General features: G+C 41.0%; 1 protein-coding gene across 34 annotated transcripts in view; it reads right to left on the bottom strand.

The window, feature by feature from the left end:
* Window positions 1-1703: 1703 nt before the first annotated feature.
* The window catches only part of LOC134225499 (patronin), a 303747-nt gene continuing 278024 nt past the window's right edge, over window positions 1704-27426 (bottom strand). For 21 of the 34 annotated variants that reach the window (XM_062705624.1, XM_062705622.1, XM_062705621.1 and 18 more), the window contains 5 exons: window positions 27238-27309; window positions 19906-20007; window positions 7433-7627; window positions 7007-7289; window positions 1704-4374 (listed from right to left, as the gene is read on the bottom strand). In XM_062705624.1, coding sequence (XP_062561608.1) covers window positions 4230-4374; window positions 7007-7289; window positions 7433-7627; window positions 19906-20007; window positions 27238-27309 — 797 coding nt within the window. In that variant the 3' untranslated portion in view covers window positions 1704-4229. The remainder of the gene's footprint in view (window positions 4375-7006; window positions 7290-7432; window positions 7628-19905; window positions 20008-27237; window positions 27310-27426) is intronic. The other 13 variants (XM_062705651.1, XM_062705629.1, XM_062705639.1 and 10 more) reach the window with 4 other exon arrangements.

The raw sequence follows: 27426 nt of genomic DNA on the forward strand, positions 1-27426 counted from the left end.
ATTTGGGAAAGAGGGAGGGTCTGGGGGAGGGGTATTGTTCAGAAAACAGGCAATTCAGTGTTTCTTTTGAACCCCTGGACCGCTTTCATCCAAATTTGGTACACACATTCTCTATCCTAAGGAGAAAATAACAAAGGGGTGGGATGATCATTGGGAAAAGGAGGGTAAGGGGAAGGGTTGTCTTTAGAAAAGAGCAATTCAGTGTAACACCCAACTCCCAGGACCAATTTCAGCCAAATTTGGTGCACATTTTCTATTCTAAGGAGAAGATAACAAAAGAAGGTGGAGGGTCATTTTGGAAAAGGGAAAGTTATGGGGGAAGGGGTTGTCTTTAAAAATGAGCAATTCAGTGTAACTCCCAGGATAAATTCCAACCAGATTTGGTACACTTATTCTCTATTTTTGGAAGATGTTTATTGAAAAGGTAGGGCCAAACAAAGATATAAAATATATTGATACAAAGGTTCAATTCTATGAGCGGTAGATCTACCTCTGTGGGTTTCGTGCTACAGCATTGGACATTTTAATTCTATAATTTACTTTTCAGTCCCTAGCAAAGCCGGATACATATAGCTATTAGCTATCTATATATCTCGGATACTTATTCAACGTATGTGACGTATGTGATTTTGTAAACAAAAATTTAAACGTTGATTTCTGCAATCTGATAGCACTCCCACGCAAACTATCGCCACATACAGGTAGGGGAGGTTTCGGCTACATGTTCGTTGTATTGGTTTGCGTGGGAGTGTCATCATATTTGACAAATCGACGTATGCATCTTTGTTTACAAAATCACATACGTCGTTTTGAATAAGTTGCCGAGATATATAAAACTCAATGTTTGTATGTTTGTGTGTGTGCTCCAGCCTAACTTCTGAACCCATTATTGTATTGTTTAGTTATCGATCAATTCAACCATTTATCGAAATCATGGTTTGCCCAACGTAAAAGCAATGATTAATGTGTTTCCTTCTGGATGGTGAATGTGATCCCTTCTTTAAAAATAGACGTTTGCTCGGAATAAGGCATCGGTGGATGTTTGTCCTTCTTTAGAAATAGACGTTTGCCCGGAATATGGCGATTATGGATTCGCTCCTTTTCCAAAATCAGTCAATGTTTTCAAATGAAATCTGCCTTCTTTTGATCAAATGATGAAGTATCGATAAGATAACGCAATTATCCTGTTGACCAATTGGTTTATTCATTTTCCGATTGTGAAAAAAAAAACTGCGAATCAAACTGGCAATTCCGAGCAAGGCCGGGTACATAAAGCTAGTACCTAATAAAAAGAAATCCAGCAAATATGGGACTGCTATGCAATCATAGGCAGTATATGCCCATGGCATCGAGAATGTTTCCCATCTGAAAAAAAATTACCGTTCATTGGATTGAGAATTGAACTTACCGTCTCCATGTTGGCCTACGTCTTTGCTGGCGGTTAACTGAAAACCCACATATCGGGACACGTGACTGGATAGAAAGTGAAAACAAACGCTGCCAAATATTAGTAAAATTTTACAGTGACCGGGATAGCAACGCTTGGGCGCAGATTGACGTCATGTTGATAAGTATCGTCCCAATTTGCTCTCATCGTCTTAATCTCGACCGTTTATCATCGTACGTATCGTCTAGAATAAACACAGCTGGACGTCATAGCATTATTGCAGGGACAGTTCGGATCAAATGGTACGCCGTCTCGATTGTTAATAAAAACGATTATATTTTAATCCTTAAATAAAATTGGTTTTCGTTCATTAACTTGTTTTGTTCCATTCTTTTTTGATGTTGTTTGTGTTTGTTTTGTTTGCATCAGACAATAGACTAATACACAGGAGGGCATGATGTACAAAACGAAGTGGTGAGGATTTTTTAGAACAAATTACTAGTTAAATTAAGTGGCATTGCTGTTTCTCCGTTAACAGCAGAATAATTTCCATTCCATTGGTAGTTTGATTAACGTAAATCAGAGTTGAGAATTTAATTATTCAACAACATTTCTCCTATTCCCTCGTTTCAGTTATTTTATTCGAATCATCGATAAGTTAATCTTTTTTTTAGTTTAGTTTGCACAAATGCTCCCTTTTAATTATCTTTTGTCTTGCACAACTAGGTTAAGCGTTAACCACAAATAATATATACCAAGTATTATTCCATTTCATGATTATTCGTTCATTAAAAATAATGATTAGACATGTTTTTTTTTGTGAGAGTTTGTCTGTTTGGGGAATCGTTTGAGGACGACAACCACCGACAAAATGGAAACGAATTAGAATCCTAAAAAACTAGGTAAAACATTTGCCAAAGTCTTTATTCAACCAGAGCGAAGTGTGTCAAGGAATTGTTTTCCCGTTGCACTCATTCACACACAAACATCAACTTACACAACTAATGGACTTGTTCGCGCATTATTTTCTCATCAACTTGTCATCCGCGATAATACATTTGCCTATTTTCTTTTAGGGTTGTTTGGTACGTCTGATTATTTATATGTTTCTGGTCACACAGTTTTCTGGGCTTGGCTGCTATTTCAATATGGAAATAATGTCCTCAAACATGAAACCAAAATATTCATAGATTTCTCTAGTATGAACTCTGAAGACTGTCACTAATATACGCGACACATATTTTTGGGATTTTTAATCCTTTGTATAACAATCGGAAAGCATTTCTTCCTCAATTCTTTCACCCAATCATTATCATAGGAGACAATTTGATGAAGTTTGATCTAAATGGAATGAATAAATATTGAATTTCTAGCAATGAAGTTTAAAGTTTGGTTTTAAGGCCTGAATCAGTAAATCAACATTATACATATGCAGATAAAATTATTTTTCCTAAAAATGTAATTATTATTGGGGAGCTGCTCCTGAATTTTAATAGATACATATAATATTGTCATGTCCAAGGATGAAACTTTCCACAAAAGCAGTCAAGTGCACGAAATTAGGATCTTCATACAAGTAATCAGTCGCGTCCGGATCAAATAAAACTAAACAAATGTTGCACGTTCAGCGCAGTCACTGTGGGGTAACATCGTAGACTGCGTTCAGATACGATCAAATTAATATTGAAACAAGAACAGCGCTACCCACATTTGAATTAGACACCTTGAAGGAGTTGCGGAAGTTGTGGAAAACAAGAGATGAAATAAATTAATTCTTATATTACTAATCACTATTGTTTTCAATTTCCTAGTTTTTTCAATTGTTTAGTTATTTAGTTACACCTCCGTCTGCATATCAGTACTGTGTGAGTGCGTTATTGTATTATTCTCGAATGTGGTTGTTGGCTTCTGCTTGGGAGTTGTTTTTAATCTTTTATGAACATTTCACGGCGCAAAAATTGATTCGGAGTGCGCACTGAAGCTTGGTTCCACGCACATTGCGGGCGAATTTCCCATTTGAACAGTGCAACTGCCGCTAATGAATAATTTAAACACCGGCAAATATGTTTCAGTAACATCATCCGAAAGTTCGATGAGGCGAACTCGCCTTAGACACTGACAATGTAGTAATGCTGTCTTTGCTACGTTTATTGATTGGGTGCAATCGATAGAAACAAACAGAAAACTCTCTTTTTTGTTCATTGATAATTTGTTTTTCTAAAAGTGACTTTTTCATATGAACATGAACTTAACTTGTTCCTCATAACTTTTGTTGGGAAGAGAGCGCTAACTAATTATTCATATTATCCATAAGAGCCTATTTACAACAGTAGTTAATTTATGAGTTTCCTAGTACTTCAGAGCATGCGGCAGAAAGTTGTAAGAAATTTGCAAGGGAAAGCTACCTTTTTACACAAAAAAGCAAACATGATATTCATGATTACGATTATCAAAGAGCGTGTTCCTTCTAGGCAACGGAAAAATCATGCGGAACCTGCTCAACCAAGTTTCACCTGGTCCTGGAAAACAAAATCAATTCGTCTCACGCAGTTCCTTATTCTTAAGTTGAATCACATTCACTAGGGCGCACGCATTCATCTCAATTCCCGATCCGCCTTACAGACGACGACATCACTACGGAGGAAGAAAAATACTGTCCCGTTTCCTGTTTTTTTTTGTTGTTGGTTTGGTTGGTTGTGGAGTTGTTGTTTGACACACCGAGTTTACCCATGCTCACCCTTCCTCAGCAGAATAACCGGAACGAGATTCCTGGGGCAGGAATTCCTACAGCACGCAGATTTGTAGTTAGTTATAGCACTTTTGTAGCTGACCGGCCAGCGCTTCAAATCACCAGGGCCATGTCCTTTTTGCTCGGGAGGTTCGCCTTCTTGCCCTGCCACAGCGAGTTGTGTATCGTGAATGCATCGATCGTCACGGTGAGGTGTTTGGTGTGCACCTGCGAGAAGCATTTGCCACCGGAGTTGTATCTGTGCAAATGATAATAAAGGGGATATTGTAGTTAATTGTTGTAACACGATTTAAACGTGCTTTTGCTTTAGATCCAAAAAATCATACTCTTTAAAGAGAAATGCGAGCTTCAAAAGAGTTATTTAACTTTTCGCAAGCGTGTGATTCGAAATGAGTTATTTTTTTCCTTTTTTCTTGTTCTGGGCAAACGCTTGCTCTATGAAAAGTGATTTACTATTTCTTCTGTCATGAGACGAGTATAGTACTATTCCATTTAATTCCACCACGTTGTAATCTTTACAGATATATATTTCGACCTCCACTGTAAGGCCGTATTCAGTGTATCGTACTTGACTCGACTTATTTTTTCTGTTCAATCGAAGTTAATTGCCTATACCGAGACCTGCCCTAATTCCGCGCATCATATTAAACAACAAATGTTTGGTGAAATGTTCAAACATATTATGTTTGAACATTTCACCAAATAATGTGATGTTCATGATAGCCAGGTTCTGATTTTATATGAAAACCACGATATTAGGCGATGCGCGGAATTAGGGCAGGTCACGGTATTCCGGGGATTAAACCACCCGACTTTAATTAATTAATTTACAATGTTCTGAAACAATGTTCTGGACATTAATTTACAATGTTCTGAAACCCCATATGTGAATATGTACATTATGTGGAAGATATTGATTTGAGAAACATATTTTTGGAGGTATTATTTGCGGGCAGCAGGGACTATGTCCAAGGGCTTGACGATCCCTCCCCAGGCCATCTGCGAGTTGTGGGGCTTGCCTAGGATGTGGTGGGGTTTGACAGTGGGCCCTGTTAAATTCCTATAAAAAGCTACATGTATCCGCAAGTAGGCCTCACCAAAGCGACCGTGTGCCGCTCAAAGCGCACAAGCCCAAGTCCTGGTGTTAGGTGGGACGCTAAACAGCCCTGACACGACGGCCCTCCGACGAGACAGGAGGTTTGCGCAGGCCCAATAAGCCGCCTGGAAAACCAATCATTACGAACAATATAAGAGATAATGCGACTCGATATAATCGGCAAAGACCTAGGCGACAAATACAGGATCACGATTGGAAGCTTGGAACATGGAATTGCAAGTCGCTAGGTTTCGCAGGTTGCGACAGGATGATCTACGATGAATTACATCCCCGCAACTTCGACGTCGTGGCGCTGCAGGAGATTTGCTGGACAGGACAGAAAGTGTGGAAAAGCGGGCATCAAGCGGCTACCTTCTACCAAAGCTGTGGCACCACCAACGAGCTGGGAACCGGCTTCATAGTGCTGGGTAAGATGCGCCAACGCGTGATTGGGTGGCAGCCAATCAACGCAAGGATGTGCAAGCTGAGGATTAAAGGCCGCTTCTTCAACTATAGCATCATCAACGTGCACTGCCCACACGAAGGGAGACCCGACGACGAGAAAGAAGCGTTCTATGCACAGCTGGAGCAGACATACGATGGATGCCCATTGCGGGACGTCAAAATCGTCATCGGTGACATGAACGCACAGGTAGGAAGGGAGGAAATGTATAGACCGGTCATCGGACCGGATAGTCTGCACACCGTATCGAATGACAACGGCCAACGATGCATAAACTTCGCAGCCTCCCGCGGAATGCTAGTCCGAAGCACCTTCTTTCCCCGCAAAAATATCCACAAGGCCACATGGAGATCACCTAACCAAGAAACGGAAAACCAAATCGACCACGTTCTAATCGACGGTAAATTCTTCTCCGACATCACGAACGTCCGCACTTACCGCAGTGCGAATATTGAATGCGACCACTACCTCGTTGCAGTATGCCTGCGCTCAAAACTCTCGACGGTGTACAACACGCGTCGAAGTCGGACGCCGCGGCTTAACATTGGGCGGCTACAAGACAGTAGTCTATCCCAAGAATACGCGCAGCAGCTGGAAGTGGCCCTTCCAACGGAAGAGCAGCTAGGCGCAGCGTCTCTTGAAGATGGCTGGAGAGATATTCGATCCGCCATTGGTAGCACCGCAACCGCTGCAATTGGCACGGTGCCGCCGGATCAGAGAGAAACGACTGATATGACGGCGAATGTGGGCAGTTAGTGGAAGAGAAGAATGCAGCATGGGCGAGATTGCTGCAACACCGCACGAGGGCGAACGAGGCACGATATAAACAGGCGCGGAACAGACAAAACTCGATTTTCCGGAGGAAAAAGCGCCAGCAGGAAGATCAAGCCCGTGAAGAGACGGAGCAACTGTACCGCGCTAATAACACACGAAAGTTCTATGAGAAGTTAAACCGTTCACGTAAGGGCCACGTGCCACAGCCTGATATGTGCAAGGACATAAACGGGAACCTTCTTACGAACGAGCGTGAGGGGGAAACTTCGAGCTACTTCAAGCTCTCATTGGACAGCACTAGTGGGGTCCCTTCTCCCTCACAGAGTGGGAGAAGCTGCTAAAGCTGGGTAGTAGTGTCGGCGGGATAGATCCTACTCTTCTATATAGAGCGGAAAAATTGGTTCAGTGTACTATGTTTGATTTTACGTAGTTTACGTCAAGCGGTCGTGTCTTGTATACAACTCCTTTTTTTTATAAATGCTTGAAAATATTTACATCATTTGTTTTACACATACGCCATGATGAAAAAATACTCACTTGAAAAACTTATCGAACATCACATCGTCGACCTGGCTCGGTCCCGTTCCGTACAGTTTGATAATCTGCTCGTTTTCCGGCCAGTATCCGTACAGCGCCCGGAACTGGCAGCCCGCATCGCGGAACAAAACGAGGAAGTGTTTCGCCTCCGATCGGGCAATCTTCTCCAGCACCTTCTGTTTGGCCTCGCGGTTCACCGCACCGGGGAAGACACAGTACTCGACGGCATTCAGGATGATGCCCCTATTCGATTTGGTCGCGGGTTGTTTGTAAAGCTTTGGACCTGCAACGATCGGCGGGAGAGCATTAGCGAAGGTAATTTGTAGATAGGATATAAGTGTTTTAGTATTGGGGGTTAATCGGGGGCAAGGTAAATCCTCATTCAAGCTTATTATTAGACGGAGATGAAATTCGAGCGATACAAACCATTGTAGTCCATCATGGAGCTGGCGGTGGAAGATATATCACTGGATCCATCGTCGAAGCCGCGACGTTTGGTGATCAGGCCCGGCGGTAGCGACCCGGGACCCGACGGCGATGGCAGATGGCGACTCGAGGGACCCATGCCGGGCGACGGAGCGCGCCGCGGTGGCGTCGCACGCCCCAGACCGGAGTCGGAGTCTGGTGCACCAAGGTTAGAAAGGTCAGGCGCATTCATACGGCGAATACAGTACAGTTCGAGCCATTCCACGTGGAGTTAGTAGCGGTTGTTCACGAGAGGGAAAACGTGATTCGAGGCAGTTTTTCAGCGTGGTTTTTATTTGGGCAACAACAGCGCAACAACGCGACACAGCGGTATATGGGGCACGCGCGAAATGCAGCGATAATGGTTTCGTGGATGGAATGGATGGAGAGAAGAGAATCGAAAGAAAAAGGAATGACTTAATAACGAGCTTGCTATATCAGGCTGTGGAACAGGAAACTTTTGTTGAATTCACAGTTTTTTTAAATTTTTAATCGGATAATTTTGTGGGTTAGGATAAGTGACCGATTCAGATAGCTATTAGTTCACAGATTTAGGGTCCAATAGATATTTCGCTATCCTTAAAATATGTTAAAACGGTATATGAACAACGGAAGAAAGAACAAACCAAACATAAAACAGTCAACAGAAAACGTTAGTAACAATTATAATAAAAATGATTCTACAATAGGAAAGTAAGATAAGATGGAACAACGATTGATGGTGAGAGTTGAGGGAAATGTTAGAACAGAAAACATAACTAACTTACAATAAAAGACATACTGCAAACCCAAATCCACATATTGTGAAAAATAGAAAAAATGAACATAAATTCCAAGATCTAGTTCCCTTCACCAATTTATTCGAATTAATACTTTAATAATATACTTTATCATATGTCAATCGATATTTGTTGGTTTGTCTGGTGTAAGTGTAATTGCAATTGCGTGACAAAGCGAATTAGTATGTGCTCGACTAACTACTGTGTGTTATATTTACTCACTTAATTTGCTAATAAATTCCTACAGTTTATGCTCCAATACATAATATTTAGTGAGCTTATTTTACAGTATTTTCTACCTCTCCTTGTTGTAAAATTTGTCTATGCCTAACTAAACTTTTAGGAATCGATGATCGTGTATTCGTATACAAATGCAATTCTGAGATAATCCAGCCTCGGACTGTAAATCTCACTAATAGACATAATAATAATAATAATAAATGCAGTCAATTTCCGTCCTAACCATAGAATTTAATTTGGTATCAGTAAGGAACATACCAAACGAAAATATGAAAAAATACTAAAAATTCACTTTTATATTCTCTTTCCATTACATTCAAGTGTGGTAACCGATACACGGTTCTAGGATCTATAATTTCTAGGATTATTGGATTTATATTGGATATATTATCTGCACCAGCGTGTGCTTGATTTTGCTCTTCAACTGTTTCGTACAACAGTCACAGATAAAAATATGTTGTGATTTTAAATGTATTTTCATGCACATATTTGGAGCATGCAAATAAACGTAACATTCAATCGATACCACTTTTCTTTTATATCGAAATAAATGTAAATGGTGCTTGTTTGTAAAATTCAATCAAATTAAATGGAATATCGAAGGTTAATTCGTTTGATGGGATAACCTGCAATTTTACACGTCGTTGATTTTTCAAAATAATTTGCTGTGGTGCTATATGGAGCGAGGAAGAGCAGTTCCTAAAATTCTTTCAAGATATGGTGGGGGTGCAAGCCGGACCTTAGCCACGTGAAAGTGTGTACACATCAGAGATTGAATCCTAAAGAGAAAGAGCAAGTCTCTCACTTATCATCTCTGTATACAATTACGATATGTAGCATACCGCGAGAAACTTTTTTCGCAAGCTGTCATGATAGAGAACTGATTCGGGATGCTATACCCCATGATAAATTTCTTTTAGAAAGCTCCAAATGCGGGGAGCACTGGCTCTGATGATGCATTTCAACTTGTTCTACACATCTGTGCAGTAACCAACACGAAAGGAGCGAAAACAAAGCGAGAATCACCATTTTACTGTGGAAGCTGCTTATCCGATTCTGTTTTTTCGCACTTGTATACAAGTTTGATAAATTTGTTATCATGGCTTGTTATGGTTCAAAAACGGTTTTTGCCTCTCTTTTATCGTTGTTTGTTATCTATTGAGAGCGATTTCTGCAAACCCTGGTACACATACAAAGCGCAGTAGGATGAAATCAGATTTCGAATTTGTGGAACTGGGAACTGACTTCATCACCATCAGCAGAGATATCCGTTTCATAGATTTCGACAACGCAACATCGTCCGTCGAGTTTACCTTTCTGAAGCCAGCGACTTCTCCTGAGCAATCGAAGTAGAATGTCTAGGAGGAGCTCCAGGAAGAGATTCCATTGATTCCAATTAACAAGGAGGTTAATTCAAAGGAGTTCAGAACTTCAAAGTGAGAACCAGGCGAAGTAACGAGTGGAAATCGTGTTGATGTAGTTCAAAGCGAGAGTCGTAGCACAAAGGTACAGCCAACATAATGGTATCGACTTTCACCTTGTTTTTGCGCCAGTAACCCGCCAAGCTACACTTCGAGTATTTCTCACTGTCGCTGCCAATCAGAATTTGGTCGTTCAACATGTGGATGTTCAAACAGTATACACAAAGATGTCGACCCCTACACTGCCGTAATCTGAAAAAGTGACGTATGCGCCAAATTACAACATACTAGTTTTACATTTTTCTGTTAAAGAGCACGATGAGTACTATACTCGTTAACACCATTTTCGGAAAATGGTTAAAACGTCACTTTTTCAGATTACGGCAGTACATACCACTTAAAATGTTCGAATGAGTTTATTTGGTAAAAAAAATGAGAATTGATAATCATAAAAAGTTTGAATAAACTGTTCGGCGAGTTATCATCTTTGCACGCGAATCAAGCTATTCACAATATGGTAATAACGTTCATAACACCCCTATCTTCCTTACTCATATGTCCACATATCTGCTGCGGCAGTTGAACGGTTCGGCAAATCAAATGGGAGCTGAGTATTAAATATTGCTTATCTGAATGGGAGAAGACTTCGAGGAAAGTTTTCCACAAATTAACTTCTTGATGAGCAGTGGAATGCAAGAGTCGAAGGGTTAACCGCATAGATCGATCAACTTTTCGCTCGGACAGGTTTCCGATATGGGCGAGCAGAGCATCCGAAGAACACATCACACTCTCGACAAGGTAGTCACCTGCACGTCTTCCGGTACCGGTGACCCTAATGGCATTCTGGGCTCCACCAACTGAAACCAGCTACCAGCAACAACTGGTCTTGGCTGGAATGACGTGAGTAGCCTTGGCACAGCTCAGAGTATGCGAATATCCGAAAATTATGACCTCCACCGGCGACAAACAGTGTCGATCTTTCCATCCTGCTCAAATGCCACCAGTTTAATGACGGAAGTGAAACTAAAACCTGTTAAATTATTCGAAGCAGCCCGGACAAAATGCCCATATCCAATATATCAAATTCCTAATCAACAAACTGACAATTATCGCTTCAATGGCTCTACATTCCAACTGGAACTTGGCCTGCTTTCCAATTTAGTATTCTATTAGCATTTCCTCAGTTATTAATTGAAAGCTTTTCTATGCCCGCCATTGCATGAGTATGTATCTTGTGTGGCAAGTACAATGGATACACTATGCCCAGTAGACCTCTTCATGTTTTCAAAAAGTATCAAAAATTCAACCGGTCAGCGCGGAATCACAATTTTTATGCTAAGATAAGCCTTCTGTCAAATTTTCAGCTAATTCGGATAAAATTTCGAGGTAGCTCAAGTCAATTTAGTGTTTTTGGGCTATGTTTAATTTTGAAAAAACATCTAACAAGACACATAAACGTCAAAAACTATCGCAACAATCTCTATATGGAAGCTTTTGGTGTGCTCTACAAGTCTTGTGAACATTGCGATTCGTTCCGTTCACTTTTTGGCCATGTTAAAGTGATTTTCGAGCTTTTAAGCGCATAAAAACACTGTATCCCATAGAAGTCGTTGTTCTACAAAATTCCTGAATTTATGTCAAATCATGACTAATTCATTAAATTATTATTCCTCTTTTTTCCCTGGATATTTGAGTAACATAATTGCCAATGTACGATTTACCTTTAAATTCTTAAAAATCAGAAGCTGAACATTTGTCATAAATTTGCACGTTAGAATTTCTTCAAATAAATTGTTCGAACAAAACATAAATTGAATCATATGATATATGATGCTTACAACTAACGACTTCCACATTTGGTACATTGCAGCATATGTCTGTATGCTTTTACCATTGAGTGCATCGTAGTAACAAGTGAAATCAAAGCTTCTTTGTTTGAACAACTTGTTTAAAAAAATCCTAACGTGCAAATTTATGACAAATGTTCAGCTTCTAATTTTTAAGAATTTAACCTTAAATCGCATATTGGCAATTATGTTACTCAAATATCCAGGGAGAAAAGAGGAATAATAATATAATGAATTAGTCATGATTTGTCATAAATTCAGGAATTTTGTACACTGAGGAAACTGGACGTATGGTTTCCAATCAAACGCCTTATGAAAATTTGCCACAAGGAATCGGTATGAATTTCAATACGTTGCCTTATGAATGATGATTTACATTAAAAAAAAGTAAAGTTCGGCGGACTGGGTTCGAACCATGGACGTCGGGATCGTGAGGCCGGAATATAGACCCCACGCCCATCGACGCTTGAAGACCTGTGAAGGTAACTGCGTATAAAAAGCATTCAGTCGAAGCTTCATAATGCGCCAGTTATGAATTTCGCTAGTCCAGTTCGCTGAGTGTAGAACAACGACTTCTATGGGATACAGTGTTTTTATGCGCTTCAAAGCTCGAAAATCACTTTGACATGGTCAAAACGTGAACGGAACGAATCGCACTGTTCCCAAGACTTATAGAGCACACCAGAAGCTTCCGTATAGAGGTTGTTGCGATAGTTTTTGGCGTTTATACGTGTTGTTAGATTTTTTTCAATATTGAAATCAAATCTGGCCCAGGTTTCGAAGCGATACAAAGTTAATTCAGTCCAGGATTCGAAAAGAACTGTACTCAAGATATCAGGCGATGGGTTCGAAGCGACCGGTTGAATTTTTAATACTTTTTGAAAACATGAAGATGTCTAATGCCCAGGGTGTCTAAAAAGTTTCCAACCTGAAAACATCCTAGACCGGACCGAGAATCGAACTCGCCATCTCCGGATTAGCAATCCCACGCCTTTGCTCGCAAGACTACTGGAGACCCCAGTTCAACACCATTTGATACAATATCACGATTTATCGTAAATAGATTCTTGGGTGTGTATTTTTGAATGCTCAAAAACTGTTGAGGATTTGCTCTGAATACTTCATAATGATTGATAATGATTGATTGGATTCTAAGCCGGAAATTTTTTTTTCTCATATCTTCTATATAATAAAAATGGAATGGTCTGTGTTCGCATCCGCATAACTCGAAAACGGCTGGATGGATTTTCTTCATTCCTTCAGAAGATATGTTTGTTATCGTTTCCAACGGGTTTATATGACATTTCTTCCTACAAAAATCACGACTTAAGTTGAGTAAAATAAAGATTCGTATGGAAATTTTGCATGGGTACTTCACAGCGCGCATTTCCGCCTACTATGCAGGACAACGTCTACCGGGTCGACTAGCCCAGTAATAAGAATCCTAATTGTTAGCTTCGAGTCCTGAGCAGGAAACGTTCCGAATGCTGAGCGGGATTCGTTGCGAATCCTGGTTCAGTTCCACTTAAAATTATGGACTGGTTTCGCTTCGAACCCATCGCCTGATATCTTGAGTACAGTTCGCTTCGAATCCAGGGCTGAATTAACTTTGTATCGCTTCGAAACCTGGGCCAGATTTGATTTAGATCCTGGGCCGGATTCGCTTGAAATCCAGGGTCGCATTCGTTTCGAATCCTGAGTAGAATTTGCTCTAAATCTAGGGTCGAATTCGTTTCGAAGCCTGGGCCTGATTCGCCTCGAATCCTGGACTGGATTCGCTTCAAATGATGAACAGAATTCGTTTCGAGTTCTGGGCCGGATTCAAATACTGAACAGAATTTACTAAGAATCCTGAGTCGAATTTTAATCCAACCCTGAAAAAAAAATCTTTTCGAAATGAATTCTGAGGAGAAAACTCTTCAAAATCTTGGCTGGATTCGCTTCGAATCCAGGGCCGAAAATGCTTCTAATCATGGGCCGAATTGGCTTTGAATCGTCAGCCGGATTTGCTTCGAATTCTGGGACGGATTCGTTTCTAATTCTGGGTTAAACCTGAGTAAGATTCGCTTCGAAACTTAAGCCTGACTCTTCGAGTTCTGGGCCAGATTTACTTTGAATTCTGGACCGATTTCTCATCAACTTCTGTACAGAATACGATTCCAATCCCGGCCAAATTCGCTTCGAATCCTGGGACGGATTCGTTTTGAATCATCACTAGAAATCGTATCAAAATCTGGGCCGAACTCACTTCACATTTTGGGTCAAATTCGCTTCGAATCCTGAGCCGAATTTGCTTCGAACTCGGGCAAGTATTTGCTACAAATCCTGAGCAGAATTCGTCTCAAATCCTGGCCAGATTAGCTTCTTATCCAGGACTGAATTTGAAGCGAATCGAGAACCAAATTTTCTTTGAATACTGGAATGGATTAAATTGGAATTCTGAGTTGGACTTGAGCCGGATTCTGTTCGAAACTGGGCCGGATTTGCGTCGAATCCTAGCCCGGATTTGCGTCGAATCCTAGCCCGGATTTGCGTCAAATTCTTAATAGAAGTCGTTTTAAATCCTAGTCAGATTCACATCGAATCCTGACCCGATTGCTTCGAATTCTGGGCCGGATTTGCTTCGAATCCTCAGCAGAAATCGTTTTGGATTCAGGCCCAGATTTGATTCAAATCCAGGCCAGATTCGCTTCGTATTCAGGGCCCAATTCGCTCCGAATTTTGAGCCTCCTGGGCCGGATCCGCTTCCAATCCTGGGCAGAAATCGTATCACAATTTGGGCCGAGTGCTCTTGGTATCAAATTCGCTTCGAATCCTGACCAGAAATTATTTTGAATCCTGCGCCGTATTCGCTCCGAGTCTTGGGTGGATTCGAGACTTTTTACAATCCGGGGCCGAAATCGCTTCAAATGCTGAACAAAATTTGTTTCGAATTCTGGGCCCGATTTACTTCAAGTCCTGGTCATATTCGCTTCGCATCAAAAGCCGAATTTGCTTCGAATCCTAAGCCGGATTAGAGTCAAACTCTGAAAATGATTCGTTTCAAATTCTGATCAGATTTGCTTTGTATCCTGAGCCGAAATTGCTTCGAGTCCTTAGCCGGATATAGTTCGAATCCTGAGTAGCATCCACTTCAAATTCTATGACGGAACCGCTAAGTATTCAAAGAGGTGGTACATATGTATGCGCCATGTTCCAGGTTTCGTAATGTAGGGCAAGCAAAAGAGAACATCTATGAACTTCGTCAGTCCGCTCGTTGTTGGCATACGAGTTTTTGTGAAGTTTTTATCAAACACGGGTTCAAGCCATAAGATATAACAGAAAAAAGAACCTGGAAACTAACGTGATATAAGGATCGCCGAACAGTTGTCTGAAAGAAGGCTCCCGATCCTCTTGAAAGGAGGCTTCCGAGCCTCTTGAAAGGAGGCATCCGAGCCTCTTGAAAGGAGGCTTCCGAGCCTCTTGAAAGGAGGCTTCCGAGCCTCTTGAAAGGAGGCTTCCGAGCCTCTTGAAAGGAGGCTTCTGAGCCTCTTGAAAGGAGGCTTCTGAGCCTCTTGAAAGGAGGCTTCTGAGCCTCTTGAAAGGAGGCTCTGAGCTCTTGAAAGGAGGCTTGAGCTCTTGAAAGGAGGCTGAGCCTCTTGAAAGGAGGCTTCCTGAAAGGAGGCTTCCTGAGCCTCTTGAAAGGAGGCTTGAGCTCTGAGGCTTCTTGAAAGGAGGCTTCTGAGCCTCTTGAAAGGAGGCTTCCGAGCCTCTTGAAAGGAGGCTTCCGAGCCTCTTGAAAGGAGGCTTCCGAGCCTCTTGAAAGGAGGCTTCTAAGCCTCTTGAAGGAGGCTTTCAGTCCTCTTGAAAGGAGGCTTCGATCCTCTTGAAAGGAAGCTTCCGAGCCTCTTGAAAGGAGGCTTCCGAGCCTCTTGAAAGGAGGCTTCCGAGCCTCTTGAAAGGAGGCTTCCGAGCCTCTTGAAAGGAGGCTTCCGAGCCTCTTGAAAGGAGGCTTCCGAGCATCTTGAAGGGAGGCTTCTGAGCATCTTAAAAGGAAGCTTCCAAGCCTCATGAAAGAAGGCTTCCGAGATACTTAGAAAGAGGCTTCCAAGTCTCTTGCAATGAAGCTACTATGATTTTCAAAAAGAGACCCTTCATGTCTCTCAATGGGAGTTTCCGAAACTTCAAATTCTAGCATGTTACATTTTTTGTCTCGGAAAGGTAGATTACATAGAATTTTAAATTTTTTATTCAAAGTTTTGTCCTTTTGATCTTTTTTCACAGCCCTTAAATTGCGCTGGTTAGGGTGGGCAGGATTAGTCTAGCTTACTTTAGTCTAAAGTTTACTGTTCGCCATGTATATTATGTGCCATAGTTTTAAAATAAAAAATTAAACAATTATCAAAACTGAAGGGTGCTTGGTGGCCTCGTGTTACTGCTTCTGCCTCATAATCAGGGGATCAAGGGTTCATTTTCATATTAGATAATTTCGTTAATCATTCAGCACAATCTCTTTGCAAATCAATTTCTCATTGCTAGCTAGCAGGATACTTAATAACAAGCTGCCTGTTACTTAGTAGCAGTAAATAAAATGTAAAAATAGATTGGTATTCATATGTACCCGTATACAGATGCTATATACGGCCGCTATTCTCATGCAGGCCTCATACAGGTACAAATGTGTGAGGTTGTTGTATGGGTAGCGGTGGGTGGTAGACGTGTGCATGGTGTTAGAATTCAATAGCATTCAAATTCTAATTGTAAAAATCCGTCCCATTAGAATTCACTTTAATACTTTCTCATTGCTCTAATACTTCTAATTTTCATTCATATATTCCCATCTCATAGATCACATCACTTACCAAAGTGTATCCAGATAATAATCCCTTCATACTAACACAATACCCTATCCTGAGACGATCGTTGAGACGCAGAGGTATACTCGGTTTTTAGTAACAACGAAAGTTGATATTAGTTCAACTTCAATCCTTCATTTCCTTGAGGATCGTAAGGACATGGCCGATGATAGTTAAAACCCAAGTTCCATGCAATTGGTTCCCTGTGCGATTTCGCAAGTTCTAGTCAATCGCGAAGTAGCAACCACGAATTGTACGGTTATCCAGCGTCATGCTCATGTTAAAAAAATATACAATTATCAAAACTGTATCAATAAGTTTTTATTGGATTTGTAATACATTTGCCATTACGCATTTTTGTCCGAGGTACTCTGGGGCCAGCAAAGATACCCCTAGGGGTACATGTGATTTACTTACCCCACGTTGAGAACCGCTGTTATACAGAATTGTTAGAAAATCTAACAATCACCGGTTGGGCGTAGGATTTCTAAAAGACCGTCTGAGCAGCGAACTTTTAGAAGTCGCGACTTTATATCGCAGTTCGGTCGGAGGGATGTTGTACCTGTCAGTAGTTGCAAGACCATACATTGCACACCTAGCACTGCATAACTAGTGAGAAAGTTTGCAAAACCTAATCAAACAAATTTAACCAAATTTAACTTAGGGGCCCTCCTTAGCCGTGCGGTAAGACGCGCGGCTACTAAGCAAGACCATGCTGAGGATGGCTGGGTTCGATTCCCGGTGCCGGTCTAGGCAATTTTCGGATTGGAAATTGTCTCGACTTCCCTGGGCATAAAAGTATCATCGTGTTAGCCTCATGATATACGAATGCAAAAATGGTAACTTGGCTTAGAAACCTCGCAGTTAATAACTGTGGAAGTGCTTAATGAACACTAAGCTGCGAGGCGGCTCTGTCCCAGTGTGGAGATGTAATGCCAATAAGAAGAAGAAGAAGAACCTTAGCGAAACGCTACTTGAAAGGGACAAGTGATTATTTTCTTCAATTGGGTGGAAAAGCAGAGCATCCACATTAGGGTGGCTCAAAAAACACTTTTCCAATTTTTTTTGATGGGCCGCCCATTCGGTTCTATTAAATGCTCTGATGCTCTGGACAAAATTTCATCCAAATCGGTCAACGTTTGGGCGGTGCTAAACTCGTTGAAAGTTTATATGGAAAAATGTATGCAGAAACATTCAAAAACAGTGATTTGCAGTTGGACTGCACAATTTACAATCAAGAACCATGATACTCATTCAGTTCTTGTAGAATTAAATACAGAATGTTATGCTGAAAACCGCGAGAATATAAGGTTTTATTAGTCAAAGATATTAGTATTTTACTGGAGTGTTGTAGGGGTGAATTTATTTCTTTTCAAAAAAAAAAAAAGAAACGAAATTTGCTCAAACCCCAGAAATGCTAATAACTTAGCCGGGCAACCTTTAATCTTCTCGCGGTTTTCTGCATAACATTCTGTATTAAATTCTTCAAGATCTAAATGAGTATCATAGTTCTTCATCGTAAGTTGTGCCGTCCAACTTCAATTCACTGTTTTTGGATGTTTCTGCATACATTTTTGCATATAAACTTCCAACGAGTTTAGCACCGCCCAAACGTTGACCGATTTGGCTGAAATTTTGTCCAGAGCATCAGGGCATCAAATAGAACTGAATAAGAGGGCGGTCCATCAACAAATTGAGAAAAGTTTTTCCCACACTAATTTGAGCCACCCCAATCCACATGTTCGGTCAGCCATCGATCCACTTCTGGATTCGTATTCCTGTTCGATGCAAGTGTGATTTCGTGGACTTTTCGACGACAAACAAATGTGATGTTTATTTCGATGGAAGCGGAGTATGTCTCCACATTCGAAGCCTGTCAAGAGACAATCTGGTTGAGGCAGCTTCTACTTCAGTTACAACAAACGGTAATGAATGTAGATATCCAGGATTGCAGCGCATCATCAAGGTCCAATAAACACTACAAAAATATCAACACGAAAGAAATATTCATACAAGAACTATGCGAGAAGAAGGAGATAAGACACAATTATTATCCCACGGTGGGCATACTACCAGATATAACCAAACCTTTGAGACCATAGAAACTGGGAAACTTCGTCGCAACGCTGGAATTTGGTGGTACTGAATAAAGCGAGTAATCGCTGAGAAGTAGAGTGGAGAAAACATTGAATTACCACTCTTTACTAAAGTATACTGCCGTGAATCGCATATTTGTCCCATATGAATAGGAAACCCAGCAAAGATGGGACAGATATGCGATTCACGGCAGTATATGTCTAACCCGTTTTTTTGACAACCTTGGGCTTTTCGCACCACATTCAGCAGTACACTAATCATCCAGTTTGAATCAATCATTCGTCGCGTTCATACACTTCTGTATTTTGGACAATCATAAAATTTCGTTAAAATTATTTTGAGTGTGTATTATTTTCCGCTGGACAATTCTGGTGACGATACCAACCCGAAGTTGCCTGATTCTATTAAGATAAAAAAAAAACAATATCTGTTCGGGCCTAACCAAGGTATAAGGCTACTCTTCACCTCTAGTGGTAAATCACGCTCACTCGTTCATTGTTTCTCCCATAAAAAAGTCAAAATGAAATTCAAGAATTGTTAAATTGTCTTTGGCAAGTTAATCCTTAATTGGCATATTACTCTCCATGCTTCAAGACTTGATTCTTATAATGTTCCACTCTCCATAAAAATACATTTGTTTTAATGCTATTCGTTCCTTCAACACCGAAATATATTGCTGATTCGCTAATTAGTCTCCTAACAGTTCTTTCAAGATTTTTTTCTTATCCCTGGAGTTAGACAGCAGATGTAATAAAAATGTTATAACCATTTCCAGTAGGATCTATCATAATATGTGCGAATTAGTTTTCTTTTCACCAGTATTTTAGTAGATGTGTCATAATAATTTTGAACGACGTCGTGATTTAAAAAAAGTACAACAAATGTGCTTGATTTACTGAAACAAAAGGCAAGAAACTTACTTATAATAAAAGTGTAATAAATAAATAAATCCCAATTAGGAACCGAATAAACCATTAAGCAACAATAAATCCGCAATTTGTTTTGTCATGTGGTGTTCAGAAAAAAATGAGTTAGGAACCTCCTTCCGTATTACTGTGCGTACTATTCTGTTTAGCTCACCAACGAGAAGCTTCTGAAACCTTTTAAACCACACCCGGACTGAATTCAACGTTCGTGTTCGCTTGTATTGGACACGTGTAATAAGGTGGTTACACAGCGTGGAGTGTTGTGAGGAGAGTAGGAGGTGGACCTTACCGCATAGATTCATCAGGGAGTTGGATTTACGTCCCCGGAAATTGGCACCTTTCGCTAGCGAGATACGTGATAAGGTACGACCTCGTTCGATCGTCGCTGGTTCTGCAATTACAATATTACAACGAATGATGGATTTTGTTTTATGGTATTTGGGTTGGGTGTTGTAAATAGTTGTTCTTGTACATTCTATAGTTCACTGTATAGGCGGTGTGGTGACCGTGGTGTTGTCCATCTCATGCTACAATATTTATCCTGTCAAGTCGAGGTCGGATTTGGATTAGATGTAATGAGATGTCTCTGGCGGGTCAAAAAGACGAGCTTGTGATTTTTATGTCAAAACCTGAAATCCAATTCAATCAGACAATTATTTATCAAAACGAATTACGCCTCGCACAAATGTATCTGTTTTACTCGCACCCGAACGTGTTTTTGGCTCACGTTATTTTTATAATTGCTATTCAATCGATTTTTGTTTCAAACCGTTTTTGATTTGGTATTTTATCAAACTAATCCCAGAGTGGGAGACGCAAGCGCACTGCCATTTGAGGCGCATATAGGTACCCGACGTAGTTGCTGCAGTAGTTGTACTCGTAGTACTAACTACTAGAAGTCCGACTAATGCGGAAGGAGAAGTGCCCACCGGTTTCAAGCCAGGGTCCTGAACAGCACGTTCTCGTTCTGCCTCTGCAGTGACGGCTTTAAGGTAATACCTACTAACAGGTGCCACGATTGATGTCCCCAAAACATTCTGAAGAATTGAACCTTCCTACAGTGCTAAAAAACTCACACTTATGGTGTTCGGGTCATATTGACATTTGACTTAGCAATATCTCAGGCATTTATCAGCCAAATTTACATGTTTACATACCCAAAATAATCGTCAGCTCATAAATTTTCCGAAACTGACCTTGATTGTTGATCGGCCTCATCTACATCCTGTAATCGTCAGAGGAAGGATCGTCACTTGGCCACTTTTATATGGACGAAATTTGCACACGAATATCATGCATGAACGATTTTATTGCTGTTTTTTCTCAGAAATGTGCCCAATACTATTTCAGAGATGACAAATCATGAATGCAGACAATATTTCTACAGATGTTCTAGGTTCTCCAAACCATTCTGAATTTCAGAGCCTTGGTCTACCAGGTCAATTACGCTTGTTACGAAAACAATAGCAACTCATGGGGCCATACATGCTCTTAGAGGTCATGCGCATGATTTGCGATCTAGATATGTTCAAACCGTATGTTCTAAGTTCTCCAAATCATTCTGGAGTTCAGACGAATTGGTCTACCAAGACAATTGGGCTCGATACGAAGTCAGTAGCAACCCATTATTGGGTTCATACATGCCTTTAGAGCCCATGTACATGATTTAAAAAATGTCGGATGTTCTAAGTTCTTCAAATCTTTCTGGAGTTCAGACGAACTGGGCTCGATATCAAGCCAGTAAAAACACATACAGGCCCTTAGAGACCATGTGCATGATTTGCGATCTAGATGTGTCCAAACCGGATTTTCTAAGTTCTTCAAATCATTCTGGAGTTTAGACATATTGATTTACCATGTCAACTGGGCTTAATTTTAAGGCAATAGCAACCCATACAGGCCCTAGAGACTATCTGCATTATTTACTATCTAGATATGTCCAAACCAAATGTTCCAAGTTCTACAAATCATTGTAGAATTCAGACAAATTGGTCTACCAAGTCATATGGGATGGATACAAAGACAATAGTAACCCATGGTGTCCATACAGCCCTTACAGGCCTTGCGCATGATTTACGATCTAGATATGTCCAAACCGGATGGTCTAAGTTCTCCAAATCATTCTTGAGATCAGACAAATTGATCTACCATGTTCTCTGGGCTCAATACAAAATCGATAGCAACTCATACAGGCCCTTAGAGGCTATGTGCATGATTTACGATCTGGATATGTCCAAACCCAAACCGGATGTTCTAAGCTCTCCAAATCATTCTGGAGTTCAGACGAATTGGTCTACCAAGACAACTGGTCTCGATACAAAGCCAATAGCAACCCATGGTGTCCATACAGGCACTTAGAGGCTATGTGCATGATTTATGAGCTAGATATGTCAGAACCGATTGTTCTTAGTTCTCCAAATCATTTTTGAGATCAGAGCAATTGATCTACCATGTAAACTGGGCTCAAAACAAAGCTCAACTTATGCAGGCCCTTAGAGGCAAGGCGCATGATTTACAATTTAGATATGTTCAAACCGGATATCATGGATTGGACATAATGGATTGCTACAGGCTTTGTAACAAGCACAGTTGACTTGATAGATCAATGAGTCTGAACTCCAGAATGATTTGGAGAACTTAGAACATCCGGTTTGATTTGCACACATTTAAATCGTTAATCAAGCGCATGACCCCCAAAGCACTATATGAACATCATTGGTTGCTATTGGCTTTGTACCGAACCCAGTTGTCTTGGTAGACAAATTCGTCTCAACTCCAGAATGATTTAGAGAACTTCGAACATACGGTTTGGACATATCTAAACCGTAAGTCATGTAAGTCCAAAATGATATGGAGAACTTAGAACATCTGGTTTGTGAAAGACGCGAATGATCAGTTATTGACCGACCCAACCGACCAGCTGAAACGCTGGTTCGAGCACTTCGAACAACTTTTTCAAGTGACAGCCAAGCCATCACCACCTCGGCATGATCTGCCTAAGATCCGACGTATAACACGCGTCAATACCGAAGCTCTATCACTACTAGAGATTCAAACAGCCATCCAAAGCATGAAATCGAATAAAGCCCCAGGGGTCGACCGCATATCAGCCGAGATGCTCAAAGCTGACCCCATGACATCCGCTCAACTACTGCATCGTTTATTTCGTAATGTCTGGGACACCGCAACTTTCCCGGTCGACTGGATGCGACTGGACTGTATGCGATAACTGGCGAGGCATTATGTTGCTGTGTACCGTTTTCAAAGTTCTGTGCAAAATTATCCTAGCCCGGATTCAGGAGAAGATCGATGCGACTCTCCGGCGGCAGCAAGCCGGATTCCGTGCCGGAAGATCCTGTGTGGACCATATTGTCACGCTCCGCATCATTCTGGAGCAGGTCAACGAATTCCAAGAGTCCCTCTACTTGGTATACATTGACTACGAAAAAGCTTTCGACCGTCTCAATCACGAGAATATGTGGAGCGCCCTGAGACGCAAGGGGGTTCCTGAGAAAATCATCGGCCTCATCGAAGCACAGTACGAGGCCTTTTCGTGTAGAGTGCTGCACAATGGGGTCCTGTCCGACCCTATACGGGTCGTAGCTGGTGTGAGGCAAGGATGTATTCTATCACCGTTACTGTTCCTCATCGTAATCGATGAGATTCTGGTAGATGCGATTGACCGTGAACCAAACCGCAGGCTGTTATGGCAGCCTATAACCATGGAGCACCTAAACGACTTCGAATTGGCTGATGACGTTGCACTCCTCGCGCAACGGCGCTCTGATATCCAGAGTAAGCACAACGACCTTACGGAGCGCTCCTCCTCGGCAGGTTTAGTCATCAACGTCAACAAAACCAAATCGTTGGTGACTCCTTCCAGTTTCACAGTAGCCGGGCAACTAGTGGAGAATGTTGAAAGCTTCCAATATCTTGGTAGCCAAATGGCGTCAGATGGCGGTACCAAGATCGACATAGGCGCACGGATCAAGAAAGCAAGGGCTGCCTTTGCGAGTTTAGGAAATATCTGGAAAAACAGGCAGATAAGTGAACGCACCAAAATACGAATTTTCAACTTTAACGAGAAATCTGTGCTGTTATACGCTAGCGAAACATGGTGTGTATCAGTGGAGAACACTCAACGGCTGCAGGTGTTCATTAACAGATGCCTGCGGTATATAATTCGGGCCTGGTGGCCTCACAACTGGATCTCAAACAATGAGCTCCATCGTCACAACTTGTCACCAGAGGCCGATAGTAACAGAAATTCGGGATCGGAAGTGGGGCTGGGTCGGCCACACTCTACGTAGGGCGGAAACGAAATCTGTAAACAAGGTGTACAGGATCCATAAATAAGTAAGTAAAAGGAACATCTGGTTTGGACATATCTAGATCGTAAATGCACTGCACATGGCCTTTAAGGCATGTAAGGGCACCATGAGTTGACCTGGTAGATCAAGTCTCTGAAATCCAGAATGGTTTGGAGAACCTAGAGCATCTGTAGAAATATTGTCTGCATTCGTGATTCGTCGTCTCTTTCTGAGAAAAACAGCAATTCAAGCGCAACATTCGTGTGCAATTTTCGGCCATATAGAAGCCAGCTGACGATCCTTCCTCTGACGATTACAGGATGTAGATAAGGCCGATCAACAATCTAAGGTCAGTTTCGGAAAATGTATGACCTGACGATTATTTTGGGTATATAAACATGTGAATTTGGCTGATAAATGACTGAGATATTACCAAGTTAAATCCGGGTCAATATGACCCGAACACCGTGAGTGTGACTTTTTAGGGCCCTTCAGGAACGTTGTACAAAGTAGGTCAACGTTCAGGAGCATAGTTTTCCACGATATAGGAAAAATCAAGAAGTAACAGACCTTCCCATTGTTGCGTTAAAAAGTTATTACAATTTGAAAGTGCGATTCGGGTCGTATTGACCCGAAATGACATTTCTCGGCCGTACGACCCTTTTGGCTAAATGGGTCTTTCTACCAAACGACCATTTCAGCTAAACGGCATTTCCGTCAAATGACCTGTTAAGGCAAACAACTTTTCGGCCCAATTACCAGTTCAGCCGTATATCCCTTTCGGACCTATGTCGCTTTGGGTAAATTAAATTTTCGGCCAGGCCATTTTAAAAATAATAACGATATCGACCAACAAGATTTCTTCTAGATGACTTTCGTCTTAATGTTTAATTCGACCAAGCGTTATTTCGACAAATGGCTTTCAGCAAAATGACGGAAAAGACCGTCATGCCGAAACCCATCTAGCCGGAAATGTCGTTCGGCCGAACTAGTCATTCGACCGAAGTCTTCTGCCCGAATAGGTCAATTATCTGAAAGTGAAATTTTACCGAATTTGACAGAAAATATCGTTTGGGTGAAATGTTCCTTCGGTCGAACGGGTCGACATTTTCATATTACCTACGAGTCCAGCAAATGACGTTTTCGGCAGAACGGTCAAATTGTATTTTCGTCTGAATGACTTTTGCATTTAAAGGACCAGTCTAGCCGAACGACATTTTGCCGTATGACCTCTTCGGCCAAACGACCTGTTAGTTCGAACGGCTTTTTCGGCCAAATTACCTGTTCGGCCGTGTGTCACTTTCGCCAAACCGTTTTTAAACTAATAACCGTTTTGGCCAAACGGTCGATTCGACCAAATGAAATTCCATTAAATTACCTTCGGCTTAACGTGTTAAGGTCTTGGTAAAATCTCAAATTTTCAAATCTCATCGGCGATTCAAATCATGCGTGAGTCAAATCCCTAAAGAATTATGACACAGCCAAAAAGAATCGCTTATGATTTGAATTGCGATCTGCATCACTGCATGATTCTTACATTTTCTTCATGGTTGAATGCATTGAATTAACTTTTTTCGCTTAAAACAATGGCTAATAAATCCATATGTAAACAAAACATACGCCTAGATTGGGTTTTGACGCTTTTAGAGCGAAATAATTTTTCGGCAAGTGAGCGAAGCGATGCGATTCTGTCCGAGAAACTCAAATGCGATGTTCTCCCTACAGAATCGCAAGCTAGTTAACGCGTGCATGAAGCCTCGATTATTAGGATTTGAGTATGATTCTACCAACACTGCAAGTGGCAAATGGCTTCCGACGAATGACTTTCGGCCAAACGATCCCGAAACAGTTTTCCGTGAAAGTTAAAAAATTTAAAAGTTCTGAAAAATTCAGCTTGATATTGCGAAGAATTTGCAATAGATTTTTTTTTAAATTCCCGTGAATAATCCAAAGAACTCCCTATCAAAATTTCGGAAAGTTTCTCGTAAAAATTCCAGAGCGTTTCCTATAGAAACTCCCAATATAATCCGTAGGAAATTTTGATGGACTTCTCGTGGAAATTCCAAATAATTTTCCTTGAAAATTCCATAAAATTTTCACGCCACCGCTACCGACTTATATTATGACAAACGCCACCCCCGGACCCGACATTTTTTGGCGCACACCTCCAACAAAAATACAGACATCGGCAGGCTGATAAGTTCGGTAGGTTACAGTGGGCTGCATATGGAGTTTGTATGCCGAAGGAGAGTCAAAAAAAATGTGTTTAGCAGCGATCCTGGAAGCGGACGTCGCATCGGCTCCGGGACAGACCCCTCACTCGTTGGCTGTGTGCAATTGCAATTAAAAATATGTACGCGCGCCCGGTTGTAAAGGTAGACTGGCGACTGACGGCCCAAGAACAAACAATCTATAATATATAAACAATACATTCTTTTTGTCCCGATTTACACGAGGTGTACGACCATCAAAGGTATAGGAATAGGTAACATAAAAAAGATTCGTTTCAAAATCCAGAGAATATGTAGCGTCGTCAGTCTATAGTTCTTATTGTCTGTGGTTCTTATAAGATAAACATTGTAGCACGAAATGTAGTATAGCTAATATAACTGTTTTCTAAATTAGTTTAAATAGTTTGCAGGAATATTTGCGTAACTTTGAGAATATGTGTTGTTTCTATAAAGTACTAAATATTTTTTCAGGAAAAACTTATCTTAAATAAAAAAGTGAGTAATTCGTCCACAGCTACTGTTGAACGACAACCGCGAAAGATTCGAAAACCGAAGCCCTTAATAAGTGAATATATTTAAAAATGAATTGTAATATTATAAGTATAGAATAACAAACTAAATAGGAAAAAAATGTGCGCAACAAGAAATATAAAATTTGTAATAGAATTTACTCGAGGTGAATTTGAGTTTCCAACTGATCGTTAATAAAAATAATCATGCAACGTGATGGCGAAAACTAAACGGTGAATGTGAATGATGATTCATTCAGTTGACATGCAAAAAGCAATAGAAAATCAACATAATCAAACTGAATGTTAGTAGGTAATATGCGTGTTGTCGATCATTTTATCGGTGCAATTGAAAAAAAAGGGTGTGTGTCATGCAGCATGTTCCGATAACAATATACTCAAATTCTACAACTGGATATTTTTCGGAACATATCATTGTCAAATAAACCTAGTTCCAATCGGGTTTCAGATAGTAATTCAAAGCTACACAGTGAGTCAGTGGCAAGTAAGGGTAAGTATCTAAAAGAGAGGACCATTCTTAAAGTATCAAAACTTAAAAACCGCCACCAACCTCTTCCAGTTTTGTACGAGCCCCGTCGGCCAATCGGCGTTGAGCTGCTACTTGGATATTCATCCGGTGATTCTACAGAGTGTGGTGTGTCGACGTTCGTTAATGGCACGTGCCGCGTTCGAGATAAGGTGTGGGGTTTTTGTTTTGGTTTGTTTACAATTTGCAAATGGGATATCGCGAAATTTTACA

The sequence above is a fragment of the Armigeres subalbatus genome, chromosome 3 (assembly GCF_024139115.2).
Source record: "Armigeres subalbatus isolate Guangzhou_Male chromosome 3, GZ_Asu_2, whole genome shotgun sequence".
Lineage (NCBI taxonomy): Eukaryota > Metazoa > Arthropoda > Insecta > Diptera > Culicidae > Armigeres > Armigeres subalbatus.